General features: G+C 39.4%; 1 protein-coding gene across 7 annotated transcripts in view; it reads left to right on the forward strand.

The window, feature by feature from the left end:
- Positions 1-18,005, forward strand: part of SCMH1 (Scm polycomb group protein homolog 1) — a 190,583-nt gene that overhangs the window by 149,875 nt on the left and 22,703 nt on the right. For 6 of the 7 annotated variants that reach the window (XM_082860565.1, XM_082860567.1, XM_082860566.1 and 3 more), the window contains 2 exons: positions 2,131-2,257; positions 17,081-17,281. In XM_082860565.1, coding sequence (XP_082716691.1) covers positions 2,131-2,257; positions 17,081-17,281 — 328 coding nt within the window. The remainder of the gene's footprint in view (positions 1-2,130; positions 2,258-17,080; positions 17,282-18,005) is intronic. The other variant, XM_082860568.1, reaches the window with a different exon arrangement.

Below are 18,005 nucleotides of genomic sequence, written 5' to 3' on the forward strand. Positions count from 1 at the left end.
GTAACCTTTAAGATCCTTCAAAACCTAAGAACTATGATTCTCTGATTGCCTCAGCTCTGCTTTCTCAGGAAGTCCTAACACAGTAGCCCAAGTCCTCTTTCTTTCCAATCCTCCTGGTAGCAATAATTCTCATCTAATACTGTACTTCATGGCATGGCATTTGACTCCCTAATTCCCTTTCCTGTCCTTTTGCCTATTCCTGTAAGTGTATATGCCTTTACTTAACCCATGATATAACCCTCATGTTCATTTTTGAAGCAAAGTGGTCTTGTGACAAGAGCATAGACTTTGAAGCCAGACAAACTTAGATTTATAGCTCATCTCCAATTGTTACCACCTGTGTGACTTTGGGAACGCTTTGAGTACGGCCACGAGCCCCAGTTTTCTCACCAGTAAAATGGAGTTGCGTTAATATATGAATAGATATAATACATGTAAATGCACCTGTCTCAAATAGTAATAAAGCTTTACATCTTTCTGCTTTTTTCTACAATATTTGGGAACCTAACTCACCAGGTTTGTTTCTTCAGGGACCCCATGAAATCCTACCACCAACTCAATGAAGTTGAACTGGTATTTCCTTTCTTCCCTGACTCATTGCTTATTTGGATTTTTACTTGTGGCAATATCAAAAAATGAGAGGAAACATCCATATCCTGTGTGTGCGTTGAATGTTCTGTAAGAGTTTGCATGACTGCTTTCACAAGCAGAGCCATCCTAGAAGTCAGTCAGGTTTATACAGCTCCCACAGTGGACCCTACATGTGACATTCAGTAGGAAGGGATTTCTGGATCTCAGAAATGGTTATGTTTTCCTTGCATTCAGAAAGGCTTTTAGAAAACTGTTTCTTGGAAAAAGCCTTCTGAGATCTCTCTCCCCCAGAGACTGCCTGGACCAGCATAGAGGAGATACTAGATTCTTCTCAAATCATTTTTATTACTTCCCCCATTATTGGTATTCTATACTGTATGCTTCATTGAAAGACATTTATTGACACTTATCATATGCGGAGTTCCAGGTAGGAATGGTAAACAGAATCAGACCCTCAAGGAACGCCAGGCTAATAGGGGACACCAGTATGTAAATATATATTGACAATACACTGTGATAAATGCAACAATACAAAGTACAGAAATAGCACAAAAGAGACAGTAAAGCTTATCCAGAAAAGCTTCCTGGATAAACAGATATTTATAAGGAAAAAAAAAAGGGTATTCCAGGCAAAAGGGATGGTTTATTATTGTCAAGGCAAGGACCAGGTAAAACTGCAGGTTTTGAGAGAACTACTATAGTTAGAGATTACTGGAGTATAAGGTTTAAGATAAGAAATGACAGGTGATAAGCTGAAGAGGTAGGCAGGGGAAAGTAGTTTGTGGAGTTAGGGGAGGGAGGTTTCCATTGTTCACCAGAGGGAAACAAACTAATGTCAAAGTAGACTTAAGCCACAGGATTTTTTTTCCTTTTTTTGCTTTTTTCTGTCTAACTAATAAAGAACCTGGACTTCAGATGATAATATTGTATACAGTAGAAAAGATAGTGAATTAAGCTGTGGCTATACAGAAACCCAGAATCTTATACGTATTTATTAAACATCTACTGTATTGCAGCTTTGGGCAAGACGCTGTGTGGAAAAAAATATATATCATATGATATCACTTATAGGTGGAATCTGAGAAAATGTTACAAATGAACTTAGTTGTAATACTTTTAGGAAACAGACACACAGACATAGAAAACAAACTTATGGTTACCAAAGGGGGAAGTGCAGGGAGAGGTAAATTAGGAGCTTGAGATTACCAGATACACACGACTATATATAAGATAGGTAAACAACAGGGTCCTACTGTATAGCACAGGGAACTATATTCAATATCTTGTAATAACCTGTTATGGAAAAGAAACTGAAAAAGAATACACATATATAAGTATATAACTGAATCACTTTGCTGTACACCAGAAACTAACACAACATTGTAAATCAACTATATATCAACTGTAAAAAAAAAGATTAAAACAGTCCCATCCACAAATGTATTTCAGTTTCATGCGTGAATTAAGTACTAAGAATAGAGGAATGAGAAGACAAGTTACCTATCATGGGTAGAAACTTTTCCCCATCCATTTTGACAGAGGAAACCTCGGACTTTGCTGAACCCACCACCCACCTCACCAACAACCAGCACCCCTGAACCGGATACCAGCACTGTACCCCAAGATGCTGCCACCATCCCCAGCTCAGCCATGCAGGCCCCCACAGGTAAGAGCAGATCACAGTATTAGCTGCAACAAGCCCCAGGCCCCAGTGTCTATATTTTCTCTTTTACTGCACCAATAATTAGCCCCCTATCCATTTATAAATCTAAACAGAATCTTAAAAAAAAATTTTTTTTAACTTTGAAATAACTTCAGAGGAACCTCCATTCTGTCAAAACAATCAAAGAAACTTGGGTAGATGTTCTGTGAACTCAGCGTTGGGGATCTGGGGCATGGGGGTGGGGTGGACACGGGGCCAGCACCAGGAGCTTCCTGGCCCAGTTTGTAATTATACCCATCCTTTCCAGTTTGGGGTGCTCCCTCTTTAGTGATCCCTTCCAGAACCCTTCCAGCACAATAATAATTCTGCCACCACTCATATATGTATGACACTGCTCTGTTTTTTTTTTTTAACGTCATTGATGGTGGCAAATCTTGGTGCTGTGAAAGTATTTCCGTGCTCGTTTGATTGAAAGCAAAATCTGGTAACTAAAGTGGGTGCGTAACCACCTGGGTTGTGCGTATCTGTTCCCATTTCGTAAACTATATAGGGAGGTAACTCTAAAAGAGCTACCCCTTTAGAATAGATAAACATAGATATACCCTGTGGGGTAACTAAAAAGAACAATACTCATTTTTTATGTCTAAATTAAGATACATATGTGAAACCTTACTTTTGTTACTCTGCAGAAACTCCATCTTCTTAGGGAAATCTAAGCAATTGGAATGATCCCCATGGAAGTTAGGGTAGTCTTTTTCTTAGGAGTTGAATTTGTCTCCGCCCAAATCCTAGAATGTTAGCACTTGAAGGGAAGGCCAGCTATAGTTTCCTCCCCAAATAACCTTTGGAAAACAACAGAGCCTGCAGTGGCATTTATGTCCAGCTCTAGTCAGGGTACTATCATGTGATTTCTCCAAATGTATCTTATGCATCTAGCCCCAGCTAGTTACTGGGTTTGCTTAGTCCAAAAGTGGCATTAGATTAGTGAACAAAGCTTAGGAGCTTTGACCCTAAGCTCCATGGAAGAGGAAGTAAAGGTAGATGAACACCTTGGTGAAGATACTGATTACATTTTCCAGCCTCATGACACGCCCCCTAGGTGCCTGCATACCTGCTTGGTTTACTCCATATCCTTCTAAATATCACTTAGGTGCCTGGATGCCTTTTTAACAAAACCTAGAAGATTCATAGCAGTGGGAGCTTCATGACTGTGCCTCACTTTTCGGTTTAAATGATGTAGACCATCTCTTCTGGCAGTCTCGAAGCTGGCAATCCCTCCCTTGGTCTGAATCTCATAGCCTAGGAAAAGTGGCAACTTGACTTTGTATCCCTGTTTCCTGTTCTTGGCCAGGATCGCAGTCTTGACTATCGCAGTCTTGACTGATCACTGTTTCACCACCCCAGTTGGACCTTTGCTCTTTCTGTGTGACCTTGATGTCACTTCCTTTTCTGAGCCTCAGTTTCCACACCTATACAACGATACGATTAGTCCAAGTTACCTTTATAGACCCTTCAAATGTTAACAATAAAAGCTATTATAGGGACTTCCCTGGTGGCGCAGTGGTTAAGAATCTGCCTGCAAAGGCAGGGGACATGGGTTCGAGCCCTGGTCCGGGAAGATCCCACATGCTGGGGAGCAACTAATCCTGTGCGCCACAACTACTGAGCCTGCGCGCCTAGAGCCCATTGCTCTGCAGCAAGAAAAGCCACTGCAATGAGAAGCCCATGCACTGCAATGAAAAGTAGCCCCTGCTCACCGCAACTAGAGAAAGCCCACGTGCAGCCACAAAGACCCAGTGCAGCCAAAAATTAATTAATTTTTTTTAAAAGCTATCATAGATTGAAAGCTGTGTGCTACACTATATCCTTTATTACCAACCTTTCGGGGTTCTTTTAACTGCACAACACTTTTTAAGAGTTATTTTGATCAGAGCTATATACATGCTAATAGTTTAAAGGAACAATAGGCCTACAAGAATTATTACAAAAACAAGACGAACAGTCCCCTCTATACCCCTGTCATTTACTTCTCACCAAAGGCAATCACTTTTAATTTAGCTGATTCTTTTATTTATCTCCATGTATGTAAGTGGAATGTTTATATTGCTTTTTTTTTCTTTTTTTTAGCTTGAGGCATTTTCAACTGACAACACACTTTAACTCTTCCTTTTCTTTTTTTTTTGGCAACCCAGGATTTAACTCTTCATCTCCTTACCCGTTAACCCACCCACACATGCTTGTGTATCTTAATACTATGATATTAGAATTGTGATTAGATTGAAATTCATTCATTTGTATTGTAACTTGTTATAGGCTATTCTCAGTTGAACTGTAGAGTACTATGATTACTTTTCCTTTATTGTACAAAATTTTGTTTTAGAGTAAATCTTGATTTCTTTGTTATGTGTTTATTTTGCTATATACTTATTAACTCAGCCTTAAACTCTCTTACTGCCATATACATCTTTCTTTATGTTCAAGCACGTTTTATATTCTATCCATTTCAAACTCTAAAAGAAATCTCTCCTGGAGCCTTCTGAGTTCCTTGACAACCTCTTCACCTCTCTTTTGTGTTATCCCCAGTTTGCTCCTTCCCACATCTTTATTTTCCCATGTAATCTTTCTTAAATTTATATCTTTCGTTTTGTGTGAAACCTGTTTATTCCCTTTGAAGCTTCTCTTCATCCCCATTATTCTGAAATTTCACCTAGGATGTATTTTTACCTACCATGTGGACACATAGTATGCCTATTCCATTATTTGATTTCTTGAAACTTTCTTAAATTCATCAATGATTTTCTCCCACTTTTTCTCTATTCACTGTTCCTGGCATACATGTTATTCAGATGTTGAACCTCCTGAAGTCGTCCTCTATATTCTTGACCCTCTTTATTCTTATTCCTATTCTCTTTGTCTTTTTGCTCAACTTTCTTCAAGCTTTCCTCAACTCTGTCCTCTAAACTTTGTATTGAGTTTCTTGTTCCTGGCATTTTGCTTGTAAAAGTGTCATTATTTATTACTCTAGTGGCATTTTCCAAAGGGTATTTGGTAGAAAACCAGTCCTGCAAAATGCTCTGCATAAAGGGATTTTACATACATTTAGGAATTTGGTCACATACATTTAGGAAAGCCTTACACTCTGCTTACCCATTCTTGGATGTTTGCATCGGCTATGAAGAACTCTTTTTTGTTTTCTGAACTTTTTACTAGACTGTTTTTTTTAAGTACAGGAGGTACAGAGCTTTCCCGTGTACCCCCTGCTCCCACACATGCATGGCCTTCTCCATTACCAACATCCCCCACCAGAGCAGTATGTTTGTTTCAATTGATGAACCTGCACTGACACGTCATTATCACCCAAGGTCCATAGTTTACCTTAGAGTTCTCTCTTGGTGTTATACTTTCTATGGATTTTGACAAATATATAATGACATGTATCCACCATGATAGGATCCTACAAAATAATTTAACTGCCCTAAAAATCCTTTTTGCTCTGCCTATTCATTCTTTCCTCCCCACTAATCTCTGGCAACTAGTGACCTTTTTACTGTCTTTATAATTTTGCCTTTTCCAGAATGTCATAAAGTTGAAATCATTCAGTATGTAGTCTTTTCAGATTGGCCTTTTCACTTAGCAATATACATTTAAATTTCCTCTGTGCCTTTTCATAGCTTGATAGTTCTTTTTTTTTTTTTTTTTAGTGCTAGATAACAACATACCATTGTCTGGCTATACCAATAGTTTATTTATCCGTTCACCTACTGAAGGACATCTTGGTTGTTTCCAAGTTTTGGCAACTATGAATTACGCTGCTATAAACATTCATGTGCAGGTTTTAGTGAAAACAAGTTTTCACTTCCTTTGGGTAAATACCAAGGAACGCGATTTCTGGATCACATAGTAAGAGTATATTTGGTTATGTAAGAAATTGTCAAACTGCCTTCAAAGTGGCTGTATCATTTTGCGTTCCAACCAGCAGTGAATGAGCGTTCATTTGTTGCTCCACATTCTCGCTAGCATTTGATGGTGTCAGTGTTCTGGATTTGGGCCAGAACAAATAGGTGTATAGTAGTATTTCATTGTTGTTTTAATTTGCATATCTCTAATGACATGTAGAGTAGAGCATCTTTTCATATACTTATTTTCCAGTTGTGTATCTTCTTTGGTGAGGTGTCTATTAACAACTTTGGCACATATTTTAATCAGGTTGTTTGTTTTCTTATTGCTGAGTTTTAAGAGTTCTTTGTGTATTTGGATAACAGTCCTTTATCAGATCTGTCTTTTGCAAATAATTTCTCCCAATCTGTAGCTTATCTTCTCACTCTCTTGACATTGGCTTTCACAGAGCAGAAGGTTTTAATTTTAATGAGTCCAGCCTATCAATTATTTCTTTCAGGGATCCTGCCTTTGGTGTTATATCTGAAGTCACTGGCATACCCAAGGTCATCTTCGTTTTCTCCTATATTATCTTCTAGGAGTTTTATAGTTTTGAATTTTACATTTAAGTCTGTGATCTATTTTGAGTTAATTTTTGTGAGGGGTGCAAAGTCTATGTTTAGGTTCCTTTTTTTGCACGTGGCTATCCAGTTGTTTCAGTATTATTTGTTGAAAAGACTGTCTTTGCTCCATTGTATTGCCTTTGCTCCTTTGTCAAAGATCAGTGGACTGTATTTGTGTGGAACTATTTCTGTGCTCTCTATTCTGTTCCATTGATTTGGCTCTTCTTTTACCAATACCGTACTCTCTTGAAGTTGGGTAGTGTCAGTCCTCCAACTTTGTTCTTTCCCTTCAATATTGTGTTGGCTCTTCAGGGTTTTTCCCTCTCCATATAAATATTAGAATCAGTTTGTTGATAGCCACAAAATAACTTGCTGGGATTTTGATTGGGATTACCTTGAATCTATAGATAAAGTTGGGAAGAATGGACATCTTGACAGTATTTTCTTATCCATGAACATGGGGATATCTCTCCATTTATTTAGTTCTTTCTTGATTTCGTTTATCAGAGTTTTGTAGTTTTGTAGTTTTCTTCATATAAATCTTGTACGTATTTTGTTAGATTTATACCTAAGTATTTTATTTTTGAAGGTGCTAAGGTAAATGGTATTGTTTTTAATTTCAAATTCCACCTATTCATTGCTGTTATATATGAAAGTGATTGACTTTTGTGTATTAACCTTATACTCTGCAGTCTTGCTGTAACTGCTTATTAGTTCCAGGAATTTTCTTTTGTCAGTGCTTTTGCATTCTCTACATAGACAATCATGTCTTCTACAGATAAAGGGGGTTTTATTTCTTCCTTCCCAAACTGTACACCTTTCATTTCCTTTTCTTGTCTTATTACATTAGTTAGGACTTCTAGTACAATGTGGAAAACTCGTGGTAAGAGGGAACATCCTTACCTTGTTCCTGATCTTAGTGGGAAAGCTTCTAGTTTCTCACCATTAAGTATGATGTTAGCTGTAGGGTTTTTGTTGATGTTATTTATGAAGTTGAGGAAGTTTCCCTCTCTTCCTAGTTTTCTGAGAGTTTCCATCATGAATGGGTCTTTGATTCTGTCAAATGTTTTTTTCTGCATCTATTGGTATCATGTGATATTTCTTCTTTAGTTTGTTGATGTGATGGATTACATTGATTTTCAAATGTTGAATCAGTTTTACATACCTGGGTTAAACTCCATTTGGTTGTAGTGTATAATTCTTTTTATATATTGTTGAATTCAATTTGCTCGTATTTTGTTAAGGATTTTTGCATGTATGTTCATGAGAGATGTTGGTCTCTAATTTTCTTTTCTTGTGAAGTCATTGTCTGGTTTTGGTATTAGGGTAATGCTGGCCTCATAAAATGAGTTAAGAAGTATTTTCTCTGCTTCTGTTTTCTGAAAGAGATTAGAGAGAATTGGTAAAATGCATTTTTAAATGTTTGGTAGAATTCTAGTGAACCCATCTGAGCCAGATGCTTTCTGTTTTCGAAGGTGATTAATTACTGATTCAGGTTCTTTAATAAATATAGGTCTATTCAGATTGTCTTTTTCTTTTTGTGTGAGTTTTGGTAGATTGTGTCTTTCACCAAATTGGTCCATTTCATCTAGATTATCAAATTTGTCAGCATAGAATTATTCATAGTATTCTTTATATTACCCTTTTAATGACCATGGACCTGTAGTGATCCATGTAGTGATCCATCTCTTTCATGTCTGATATTAGTAATTTGTGTCATCTCTCTTTTTTATTAGCATGTCTAAAGGCTGATCAATTTTATTGACCTTTTCAAGGAAGCAGCTTTCCTTGATTTTTCTCTGTTGACTTCCTGTTTTCAATTTCATTGATTTGTGCACTAATTTTTATTATTTCTTTTATTATGCTTACTTTGGATTTAATTTGCTCTTCTTTTTCTAATTTCCTGAAGTGGAAGCTTAGATTATTGACTTTAGATCTTTCTTCTTTTATAGCGTATGCTTTCAATGCTATAAATTTCCCTCGATTCACTGCTTTGGCTGTATCCCACAAATTTTGATAAGTTATAGTTTCATTTTCATTTAGTTCAAAATATTTTTAAATTTCTCTTGAGATTTCTTCTTTGACCCATGTGTTATTTAGAAATGTGTTGTTTAAGCTCCAAGTATTTAGGGATTTTTCACTTATCTTTCTGTTACTGATTTCTGGTTTTATTCCATTGTGGTCTAAGAACAGACATATTATATGATTTCTGCTCTTTTAAATTTGTTAAGGTGTATTTTATGGCCCAGAATGTGGTCCATCTTGGTGTATGTTCCATGTGAGCTTGAGAAGAATGTGTGTTCTGCTGTTGTTGGGTGAAATAGCCTCTAATACCAATTATATCCAGTTTATTGATGGTGCTATTGAGTTTAACAGTGTCCTTACTGCCTGCTGAATCTGTCCATTTCTGATAGAGGGATGTTGAAGTGTCCACCTGTAATAGTGGATTCACCTGTTTCTCCTTGCAGTTCTATCAATTTTTGCCTCCTGTATTTTGATACTCTGTTGTTAGGTGCATACACAGTAAGGACTGACATGTCTTCTTAGATATTTGACCTTTATATCATGTAATGCCCCTCTTTATCTGTGATAACTTTCCTTGCTCTGAAATCTGCTCTATCTGAAATTAATACAGCTACTCCCACTTTCCTTTGGTTAGTGTTAGCATGGCATATCTTTCTCCATCCCTTTACTTTTAATCTATATGTGTCTTTATATTTAAAGTGGGTTTCTTATAAACATCATAGAGTTGGGTCTTGTTTTTTGATCCAGTTTGAAAATCTCTTTCTTTTAACTAGTTTATTTAGACCATTGACATCTAAAATGATTATTGATATAGTTGGATAAATATCTACCATAATTGTTACAGTTTTCTATTTTTTTGCCTTTGTAATTTGTTCCTATTTTTGTCTTCCACTCTTCTTCTGCCTTTTGTGGTTTTAACTGAGCATTTTATATGATTCCACTTTTTCTCCTTTCTTAGCATATCAGTTATATTTCTTCTTTTACTTTTTTAAATGATTACCCTTGAGTTTGCAAATAACATTATAACCCAAGTCTGTTTTCAAATAACACTATACCACTTCACAGATATAATAAGAATCCTAATTCCTCCTGTCCATCCTTTGTATGATTACTGTCATTCATTTCACTTAGACATAAGTATGTATAAGCACGTACATGTATATATACATAAGCATACACAAATACATCATTACTATTTTTATTTTGAACAAACTGTTATCTGTTAGATCAGTTAAGAATGAGGGGACTTCCCTGGCGGTCCAGTGGTTAAGACTTCACCTTCTAGTGCAGAGGGTGCAGGTTCAATACCTGGTTGGGGGTCTAAGATCCCACATGCCTTGTGGCCAAAAAACCAAAACATAAAACAGAAGCAATATTGTAACAAATTCAATAAAAACTTTAAAAATGGTCCATGTCAAAAAAAAAATCTTTAAAAAAAATAATAAGTTCTTATTTTGCCTTCACCTATTCTGTCTCTGATGCTCTTTTCTTTGTGTAGAGCCAAGTTTCTGACCTATGTTATTTTCCTTCTCTCTAAGGAATTCCTGTAACATTTCTTGCAGGGCAGATCTACAAGCAACAAACTCCATCAGTTTTTCTTTGTCTGAGAAAGTTGTTTTGTTTTGTTTATAAATTTATTTATTTATTTGTTTTTGGCTGTGTTGGGTCTTCGTTGCCACGCACGGGCTTTCTGTAGTTGCGGTGAGCAAGGACGACTCCTCGTTGCGTTGTGAGGGCTTCTCATTGCGGTGGCTTCTCTTGTTGCGGAGCATGGGCTCTAGGCGCATCACTGTGCCACCAGGGAAGTCCCTGAGAAAGTTTTTGTTTCTCCTTCACTTTAATTTTTCGAGGGATAGAATTCTAAGTGGGTGGGTATTTTCTCTCAGCACTTTAAATATTTCACTCCCTTCTCTTCTTGCTCACATGGTTTCTAAGGATGTAATTTTTTTATTGTTGCTCCTCTATAGGTAAGATGGTTTTTTCCTCTGAAATCTTTCAAGATTTTTTAGCTTTGATTTTTTGCATTTTTGAATGTAATATGCCTACATGTGGTTTTTTTGTGTCATTTATCCTGTTTGGTGTTCTCTGACCTTCCTAATCTGTGCTTTGGTGTCTGACATTAATTGGGGGAAATTCTCTGTCATTATTGCTTCAAATGTTTCTTCTATTCCTTTCTTTCTTCTCCTTCTGGTATTCCCATTATGTGTATGTTACTCCTTTTGTAGTTGTCCCACAGTTCTTGGACACCCAGTCTATTCTGGGTGGAGGCTTTTTTTTTCAGTCTTCTTTTTTCTTTGCTGTTCAGTTTTGGAAGTTTCTATTGAGATGTCCTCAAGTTCAGTGATTCTTCCCTTGGCTGTGTCCAGTCCACTAATTAGCCCATCAAAGGCATTCTTCATGTCTGTTACAGTGTTTTTGATCTCTAGCATTGATTTTTTATTTTCTTAGAATTTCCAACTTTCTGCATACATTGTCCATCTGTTTTGCATGCTGTCTGCTTTATCTATTAGAACACTTAGCATCTTAATCATAGTTGTTTTAAATTTTTAATCTAATAATTCCAGGGACTTCCCTGGTGGCGCAGTGGTTAAGAATCCGCCTGCCAATGCAGGGGACACGGGTTTGAGCCCTGATCTGGGAAGATCCCACATGCCGCGGAACAACTAAGCCTGTGTGCCACAATTACTGAGCCTGCACTCTAGAGCCCATGAGCCACAACTACTGAGCCTGAGAGCCACAACTACTAAAGCCCGCGCACCTAGAGCCCGTGCTCCACAACAAGAGAAGCCACCGCAATGAGAAGACCACACGCCGCAACTAGAGAAAGCCTGTGGGCAGCAACGAAGACCCAACATAGCCATAAATAAATAAATAAATAAAAATTTTAAAAATAATAATAATTCCAACATCCCTGCCATGCCTGAGTCTAGTTCTGATGCTTGCTCTGTCTCTTCAAACTTCATTTTTTTGCCTTTTAGTTTACCTTATAAATAGGCCTTTAGTAATAATGGTAAGGTATGAGGGGAGGAGAAGTATTCTATAGTCCTATGATTAGGTCTCAGTCCTTCGGTGAGACTGTGCTCTTGGACTGTGAACTTTACCAGTGCTTCTTAGTCCCCCTCATGCCCCTTAGATGGGGCAGGATGGCTGGAGGGGGCTGCAGTTGGTTATTTCCCTTCCCCCAGGTAGATTAAGCTCTGATCAAATCCCAGCAGATTAAGTTCTGGTAAAATAATTTCTCCTGAGGGTAGGCCTTGTTAAGAAGGACAGAATGGTCTGGCATATTTTTAAATGGCTCCTTTTCCCCCCTCCCACTGCTGGAAGCATGAGGGCATTTTTCTCCGATATTCACTGTGAGAACCTGGTCGAGCTTCTGGAGGTAAAACTCACAAAAGTGTGGGACCACCCGCACCCCATGATTGGATCCCCCCTGGAGTTTTTAACTCTTAGACTTGTTCACACAGAGCTTCCAGTAGGAACCCTATAGTTCAGATTTTCCTACCTCTGCACAAGTTCCTGTGGCGGTTTCTTTTTAGTACATTGTGAGTCTCTGTGTTCACCGGTCTGTCTCTTGGTGGGGAGCAGCAGTTTGCCCTGTGACCTCAGTTCTCTGATGGATCTAAAAAGGATAGTTGATTTTGCAGGTTGTTCAGCTTTTTACTTGTTGTCAGGATGAAGTGGCTACTTCCAGGTTCCTTCCACGCTGCACCCTTCTCTGAATCTTTTCTTCAGCCTCTAATTCTGATATCGTGGATGCAGTAGAAAACCAAAACATGACAATATACAAAAATACCTTTATGACCTTAAGATTGGGAAGGATTTTTAAAATAAGACAATAAGCATAAATTAGAAAAAGTATGTAACCTTTATATTCCTGGAAAAGGTAATATCAGTATATTCGACTGTACTGTAATTAAAGCAGAGGCAGCTCATCTCTCTTCCACATTGCATCAGTTGAGGTGGTTCAACTGGGGGTCCAGTTGGGTCCACTTCCAAGATGATCCATTCATGCGGCTAACAAAATTGGTGCTGGCCGTTGGTTCTTCTCTCCACGGATGCCTCCAAAAGGTATCTTGGGCTTCCTCATCCCAGGGTGACTGGATTCCAAGAGCAAGTGTCTCAAGAAACAGGAAGTGGAGGCTACCATTTTCTTAAGGCTTGAGCCCCCAAATCAACAGAGCATCATTCCCATATCATATTCTATGGATCAAGCGGTCACAGAGCCCAGATTCAAGAGAAGGGGAGTAGACCCCACATCTTGCTGGGAGGAGGGTCAAAGAATTATGGACCATATTTTAAAACCACATCAGTCCACTTTCTGGACATAAATTATTTACATTTTTACCACTTGGAAGATTTATTCTTCCCCTTGCAAGATTCCCCATTAAAGGTCTCATCCCTTACAACATTGGGCTCCAGATCTGGCATCTCATCATCTAAGTCAGATCCAGGTGCAAATGAGACCTCTCAGGTGCAGTTTCTCAGATATAGCTCCTTGAGTGTAGTTCTTCTCAGACCGAAGACCTGTGACCTAAAGAAACATGTTGTCTACTCCCCACATGCCCAGCATACGGTGATGGGGTAGGCATAGGATAACTTATAGATACATTCATTCAAAGGGGAAAAAAGCTGGAGGCACGTAACAGTCACTGGTTTATAGGAATTCTGAAATCCAGCTGGGCATATGTTGCCAATTCCTTAATTAGATCCAATACTACTTTCTGGGAGTTGTTTCCATGGCTCTTTGGTTTTGTCCTCTGAATCATCCTTCCTTTTCCATAGGAAATCTGAGATTGCCTTCTCAGTCTTCCTCCTGATTGTAAAAGGTTGGGGGTTCAAAGAATTCTTTCCATTTTGTACCATCTCTGCCCCTTTTAATCTGAGCTAGCAATGCTTCTGCCAGAATTAATCTCTTAGAAACTTGAGAATAGAAGCCTAAAAGTCAGTGAGGGCTTAAAGGAAAGTGAGGAAAATCTTATTGGAAGATGGCGGACAGGAGACACCTGCTAGGTAGTGATGGAAAGTCTGGTAACACTGTCACCTGCAGTAACATGGAACTAGGAAATGTACCTGATGAACTCAGTGAAGTATAAGGAGATTTCCAGACAAAGTAATGAAGTGCCACCTGGCTTCTCACTGCCTATGATAAAAGTGTCAGATGAGAGAGATGAGCTTCAAAAACAAACATAGCAAATAAAAAAGTCCAGCACTCACAGTCTGGAAATGCTTCTCATTTCCAGTCTCTCCAGAAGGCAAATAGTTCTAAATTAAGAAAGGGTCAAATCCAGAATGGGACAATAAAAATCTTTTGTTAAGATGTCAGAATGATTTAAGACTATGCTTCATAGTCTCTTTCAGACCAAAAGGCCCTCTAAAAATCGTAAGGGCAAGTCTCACAGATACTCTTCCTTAAACAGTAAGATTTTTACGAATCTTAAGGGCATTGTCTCACAGCAGCTATACAGGAAGCCCAAAGTAGAGAAGGTCTTATCTTCAAGAGATTTGTGATTGTGGCTTTTAGCTAATGAAGTAAATTTCAATAGTATTCATAGAAAACCCCCCAAGTTTCATTCTGGTGGAAGCATTGCCACCTCAGACTAATAGCGCCAGAGATAGTGCAAAATAGACTAGTACAGAATCCTTTAGACCCCAACGTTTTACAGGCTTCTATTCAAGGCCCTTTCAGCTTCACTCACATTCTTTTTGTGGGCTTTTATGCTTCTTTCTGCTTCCAAGTCCCAAAGCCAATGTCATGTGTGTTGGACTTTTGTTACTGTAGCACCCTATATCTGATACCACATTCTGTTCCAGTAATCTTTTGCTACATAACAAACCACTACGAAACTTCATGGCTTAAAACAACAATGTGGGCAGTGCTGGGTGGTGACAGCTGGTCTCTCTTCCCTGCAGTGTCAGCAGTGGTGGCTTGACCCCGACTGGAGGATCCACTTCCACCACAGAGCTGACAGGTTGGCTCTGGCTGTTGGTTTCTCTCCATATGGACCTCGCCACATGTGGCTTTGCCTCCTCACATATTGCCAGTTGGGTTCCAAGAGTGAACGTCCTAAGAAAGAAGAAGTGGAAACTGCCAGTTTCTTAAGGCCTGGGTCCAGAAACTGGCACAGTGTCATTTCCACCATAGTTTATTGGTCAGGTATCACAGAGATCAGTGGAAGGAATGTCAAAGAATCTGGGAACCACAGTCTTTGGAAGGTTTTATCCTTTGGCTTTTGTATTTCACCCTTTTAATCCATATAGAATTTTTTTTTAAATCATCACTGAACTGGTTATATTTTTTCCTTTTTATGTGCTTTAATTAAGTAAAATTTACATACAGTGAAATGTACATATCTTAATATACAATTTGTTGAGTTTTAATTAATGTAAGCAGCCATGTAGCCACAGCCCCAGTCAAGACAAGAGTCATTTCCACCACGCTGGACGTTGCCTCATGCTTCCTTACGGTCAGCCTTCACTCTCGCCTTTATTCTGATTTCTGTCACCATAGGTTAGATTTTACTGTTCCTGAAATTCATGTATAAATGGAATCAGATTGTGTGTACTATTTTGTATTTGGTTTCTTTCACTCAAAATAATGTTTTGAGAAGCATTCGTCAATAGTTCATTCTTTTTTAATGCCAAGTGGTATTCCAGTAAATAAATATACCACAATTTGTATATCTGTTCTCTTGTTGATGGACATTTGGGTTGGTTCTAGTTTGGGGCTATTATGACTAACCTGCTATGAACATTTTAATAAGTGTCTTTTCACAGACATAATGTTTTCACTTATTTTCATTACTCTTTTCTCTTTGAGTTCCTCATTTTTATTTGTTTTGTTTTCCATGAAAGAGTCACATTATGACATGGAAATTCTAACCATTTCTTAACAGGCTTCAGCCGATTCTTCTTTTATTAAGTCTACCTTCACACCGACCTGCAGTGGCCCCTGCCCATTCTTGGGCCTTGTGTGAATTATAAAGACGGAGCAGCTTGGCTCTCATCATTCCCCACTCTTGGTTAAGGATTCAGCATTCTTGGGTCTGCTGAGTCAGTTGCTACTTTGTCACTCTGCTTTCCGGCTTCCAGAATTTTAAGTTGTCTCCTTTCTTGTTATCTGGCTCATTGTAGTGGGTTTTAAGAGAAAAAAGAGTTAAATATATATTTCAATGCATCTTGTTTACCCTTTTCTCTTTTTTCCTTTCTTTCTTTTTCAGCCGTCACCTTCCACATCCTGCCTCTCTCTTTTTGTTTTCTTCTCTCCATCTTGCTTCCCCTTAGATTTAGAATGACGACGGTGGAAGAATCCTCAGGCAGCATCTGGCTCAGCCCCTCCATTTTGTGGATGGCAAGCCTAAGGCCCAAAGAGGACAGCAGTCCGTCCACAGCCCACACAGCTGCTGCTCTTAACCTTTTTGCCTTTAATAACAAAAGAGACTTTTTGCCCTCCTGCCCTTCAGTTAGTGAGCCAGGACAGTGTGAAGAAGCAGAGTACCCCCTACTCAAGTGGAAGCCTAGAAGTCAGGTCAGCAGAAGGAATGCCGTAGCTGGCCAGGCAGCTGCGGGTCCTCTCTGGAGACCAAGAAGCAAGTCTGGGTAGGACTGCCTCTTTCTTCCGTGCTCGCCCTGCCTCTGCCCTAGCACAGTGGCAGGTGGGAGGTTGCAATTAGGAGAGTGCCCAGCTGTCTTGACAGGAGAAAGTACTGAAACAGAGAAATACATAAGTGGGACCCTCAGGTCCTTTGCATGTTTTTCTTTATTCCAGTTTTCTCCTATTTTCACTACTTTCTTTGAGCCTGAGTGTTGATGTAGAAGATAACAAAGGGACTCTAAGGCCCAGAACGGAAGGCAAGGCAAGTGACTGCTGGATTGACCACTCTAAGTCCAAAGCCAAACACACACAAGCACTAATATTGCCAGCGCCCCCAGCTCCATACACAGAGCATGTAAGAGGTACCAAGAATAGATAAGGCAACCAAGGACCGAAAGTGAAAGTACATACATCTGGAAAGTTGCTTAGATCTTCTTTTCAGCGTTCAGAAGACAAAGTGCAAGTTCTGTGCCTTGGCTGGTCTGGGCTGTTCTCCCAGCAGGCTGCGTTCCCAGAGCTTTGGTCATGCAGTTTGGGCTGGCAGCAACTGGGTACAGCCACCCTCTACCCCCTCCCACGGTGTTTCACAGCTTAGCAGCTGGGAATCCTGTAGAGACCAGAGCCAGGGTATGAAAGACGAGGAGAGCACTGTTGTCTGACTTCTCTACCCTGGATACTCTATAAGCTGCTTTGATTCTTTGTCTCCTGCAGTTTGTATTTACTTGAACAAGAATGGCAGCACAGGCCCCCACTTAGATAAGAAGAAGGTCCAGCAGCTCCCTGACCATTTTGGGCCAGCCCAAGCCTCCGTGGTGTTGCAGCAGGCTGTGCAGGCTTGCATCGACTGTGCTTATCACCAGAAAACCGTCTTCGGCTTCCTCAAACAGGGTCACGGTGGTGCAGTTATCTCAGGTAAGCGCCCCTGGGCTGGTATGGCTCCTAGTCAGAGGAGCGGGCCTTTTCAACTGGCTAATTTCTAGCAAGGCATCCTGGTTTCTACTTCACACCTGGAGGCTCTGGAGAAATACGAAAGTATTCCATTTCTCAGAGAGTCCTCATTTTCCACTCCCAGAGCCCCTCCAGGTCTTCTGCATATCGCTGCCAAGTAGAATACCCACGCAGACTCTGTCTCCTTGCCTAGCCTCTCCCATACAGAAAATATGTGGCTGCGTTGCTTTAAAGATGATCACAAGAAAAAATCCAGAGGAGGCTGTATTGTGGAAACAGTAGAGTTTCTCCAGACTGCCATAGCCTCCTAGCTGGCTTCAGGGAACCACAGAACTCTTCACTCATTCTTTTGACTCCTTAGCTTCCCAGTCCTAAGCCAGCCCTGATACAGGGGAATTGAATCTCAGGGCAGAGTGGGAAGAATCATCCCTCTCTTTCCTGCTATGAGAGTTTGAGTCAGTTGCACAGAGTATGGTTTTTTGGTTTGTTTTTTTTTTCACTGAGAATAATCACTTTTTCTGCTGTGCCCTGCTCTGTTTCAGTTTTCCTAAGTCCAAAACCCCGTTCTTACCCACCAAACCTGTGAAGACTTGATCTAGAGCCTTTCAATCTTTATTTTTTTTAATAAATTTATTTATTTTATTTATTTATTTTTGGCTGCGTTGGGTCTTCATTGCTGCATGTGGGC

Source organism: Leucopleurus acutus, assembly GCF_964270905.1.
Source record: "Leucopleurus acutus genome assembly, chromosome: 2".
In the NCBI taxonomy this organism is placed as follows: Eukaryota; Metazoa; Chordata; class Mammalia; order Artiodactyla; family Delphinidae; genus Leucopleurus; species Leucopleurus acutus.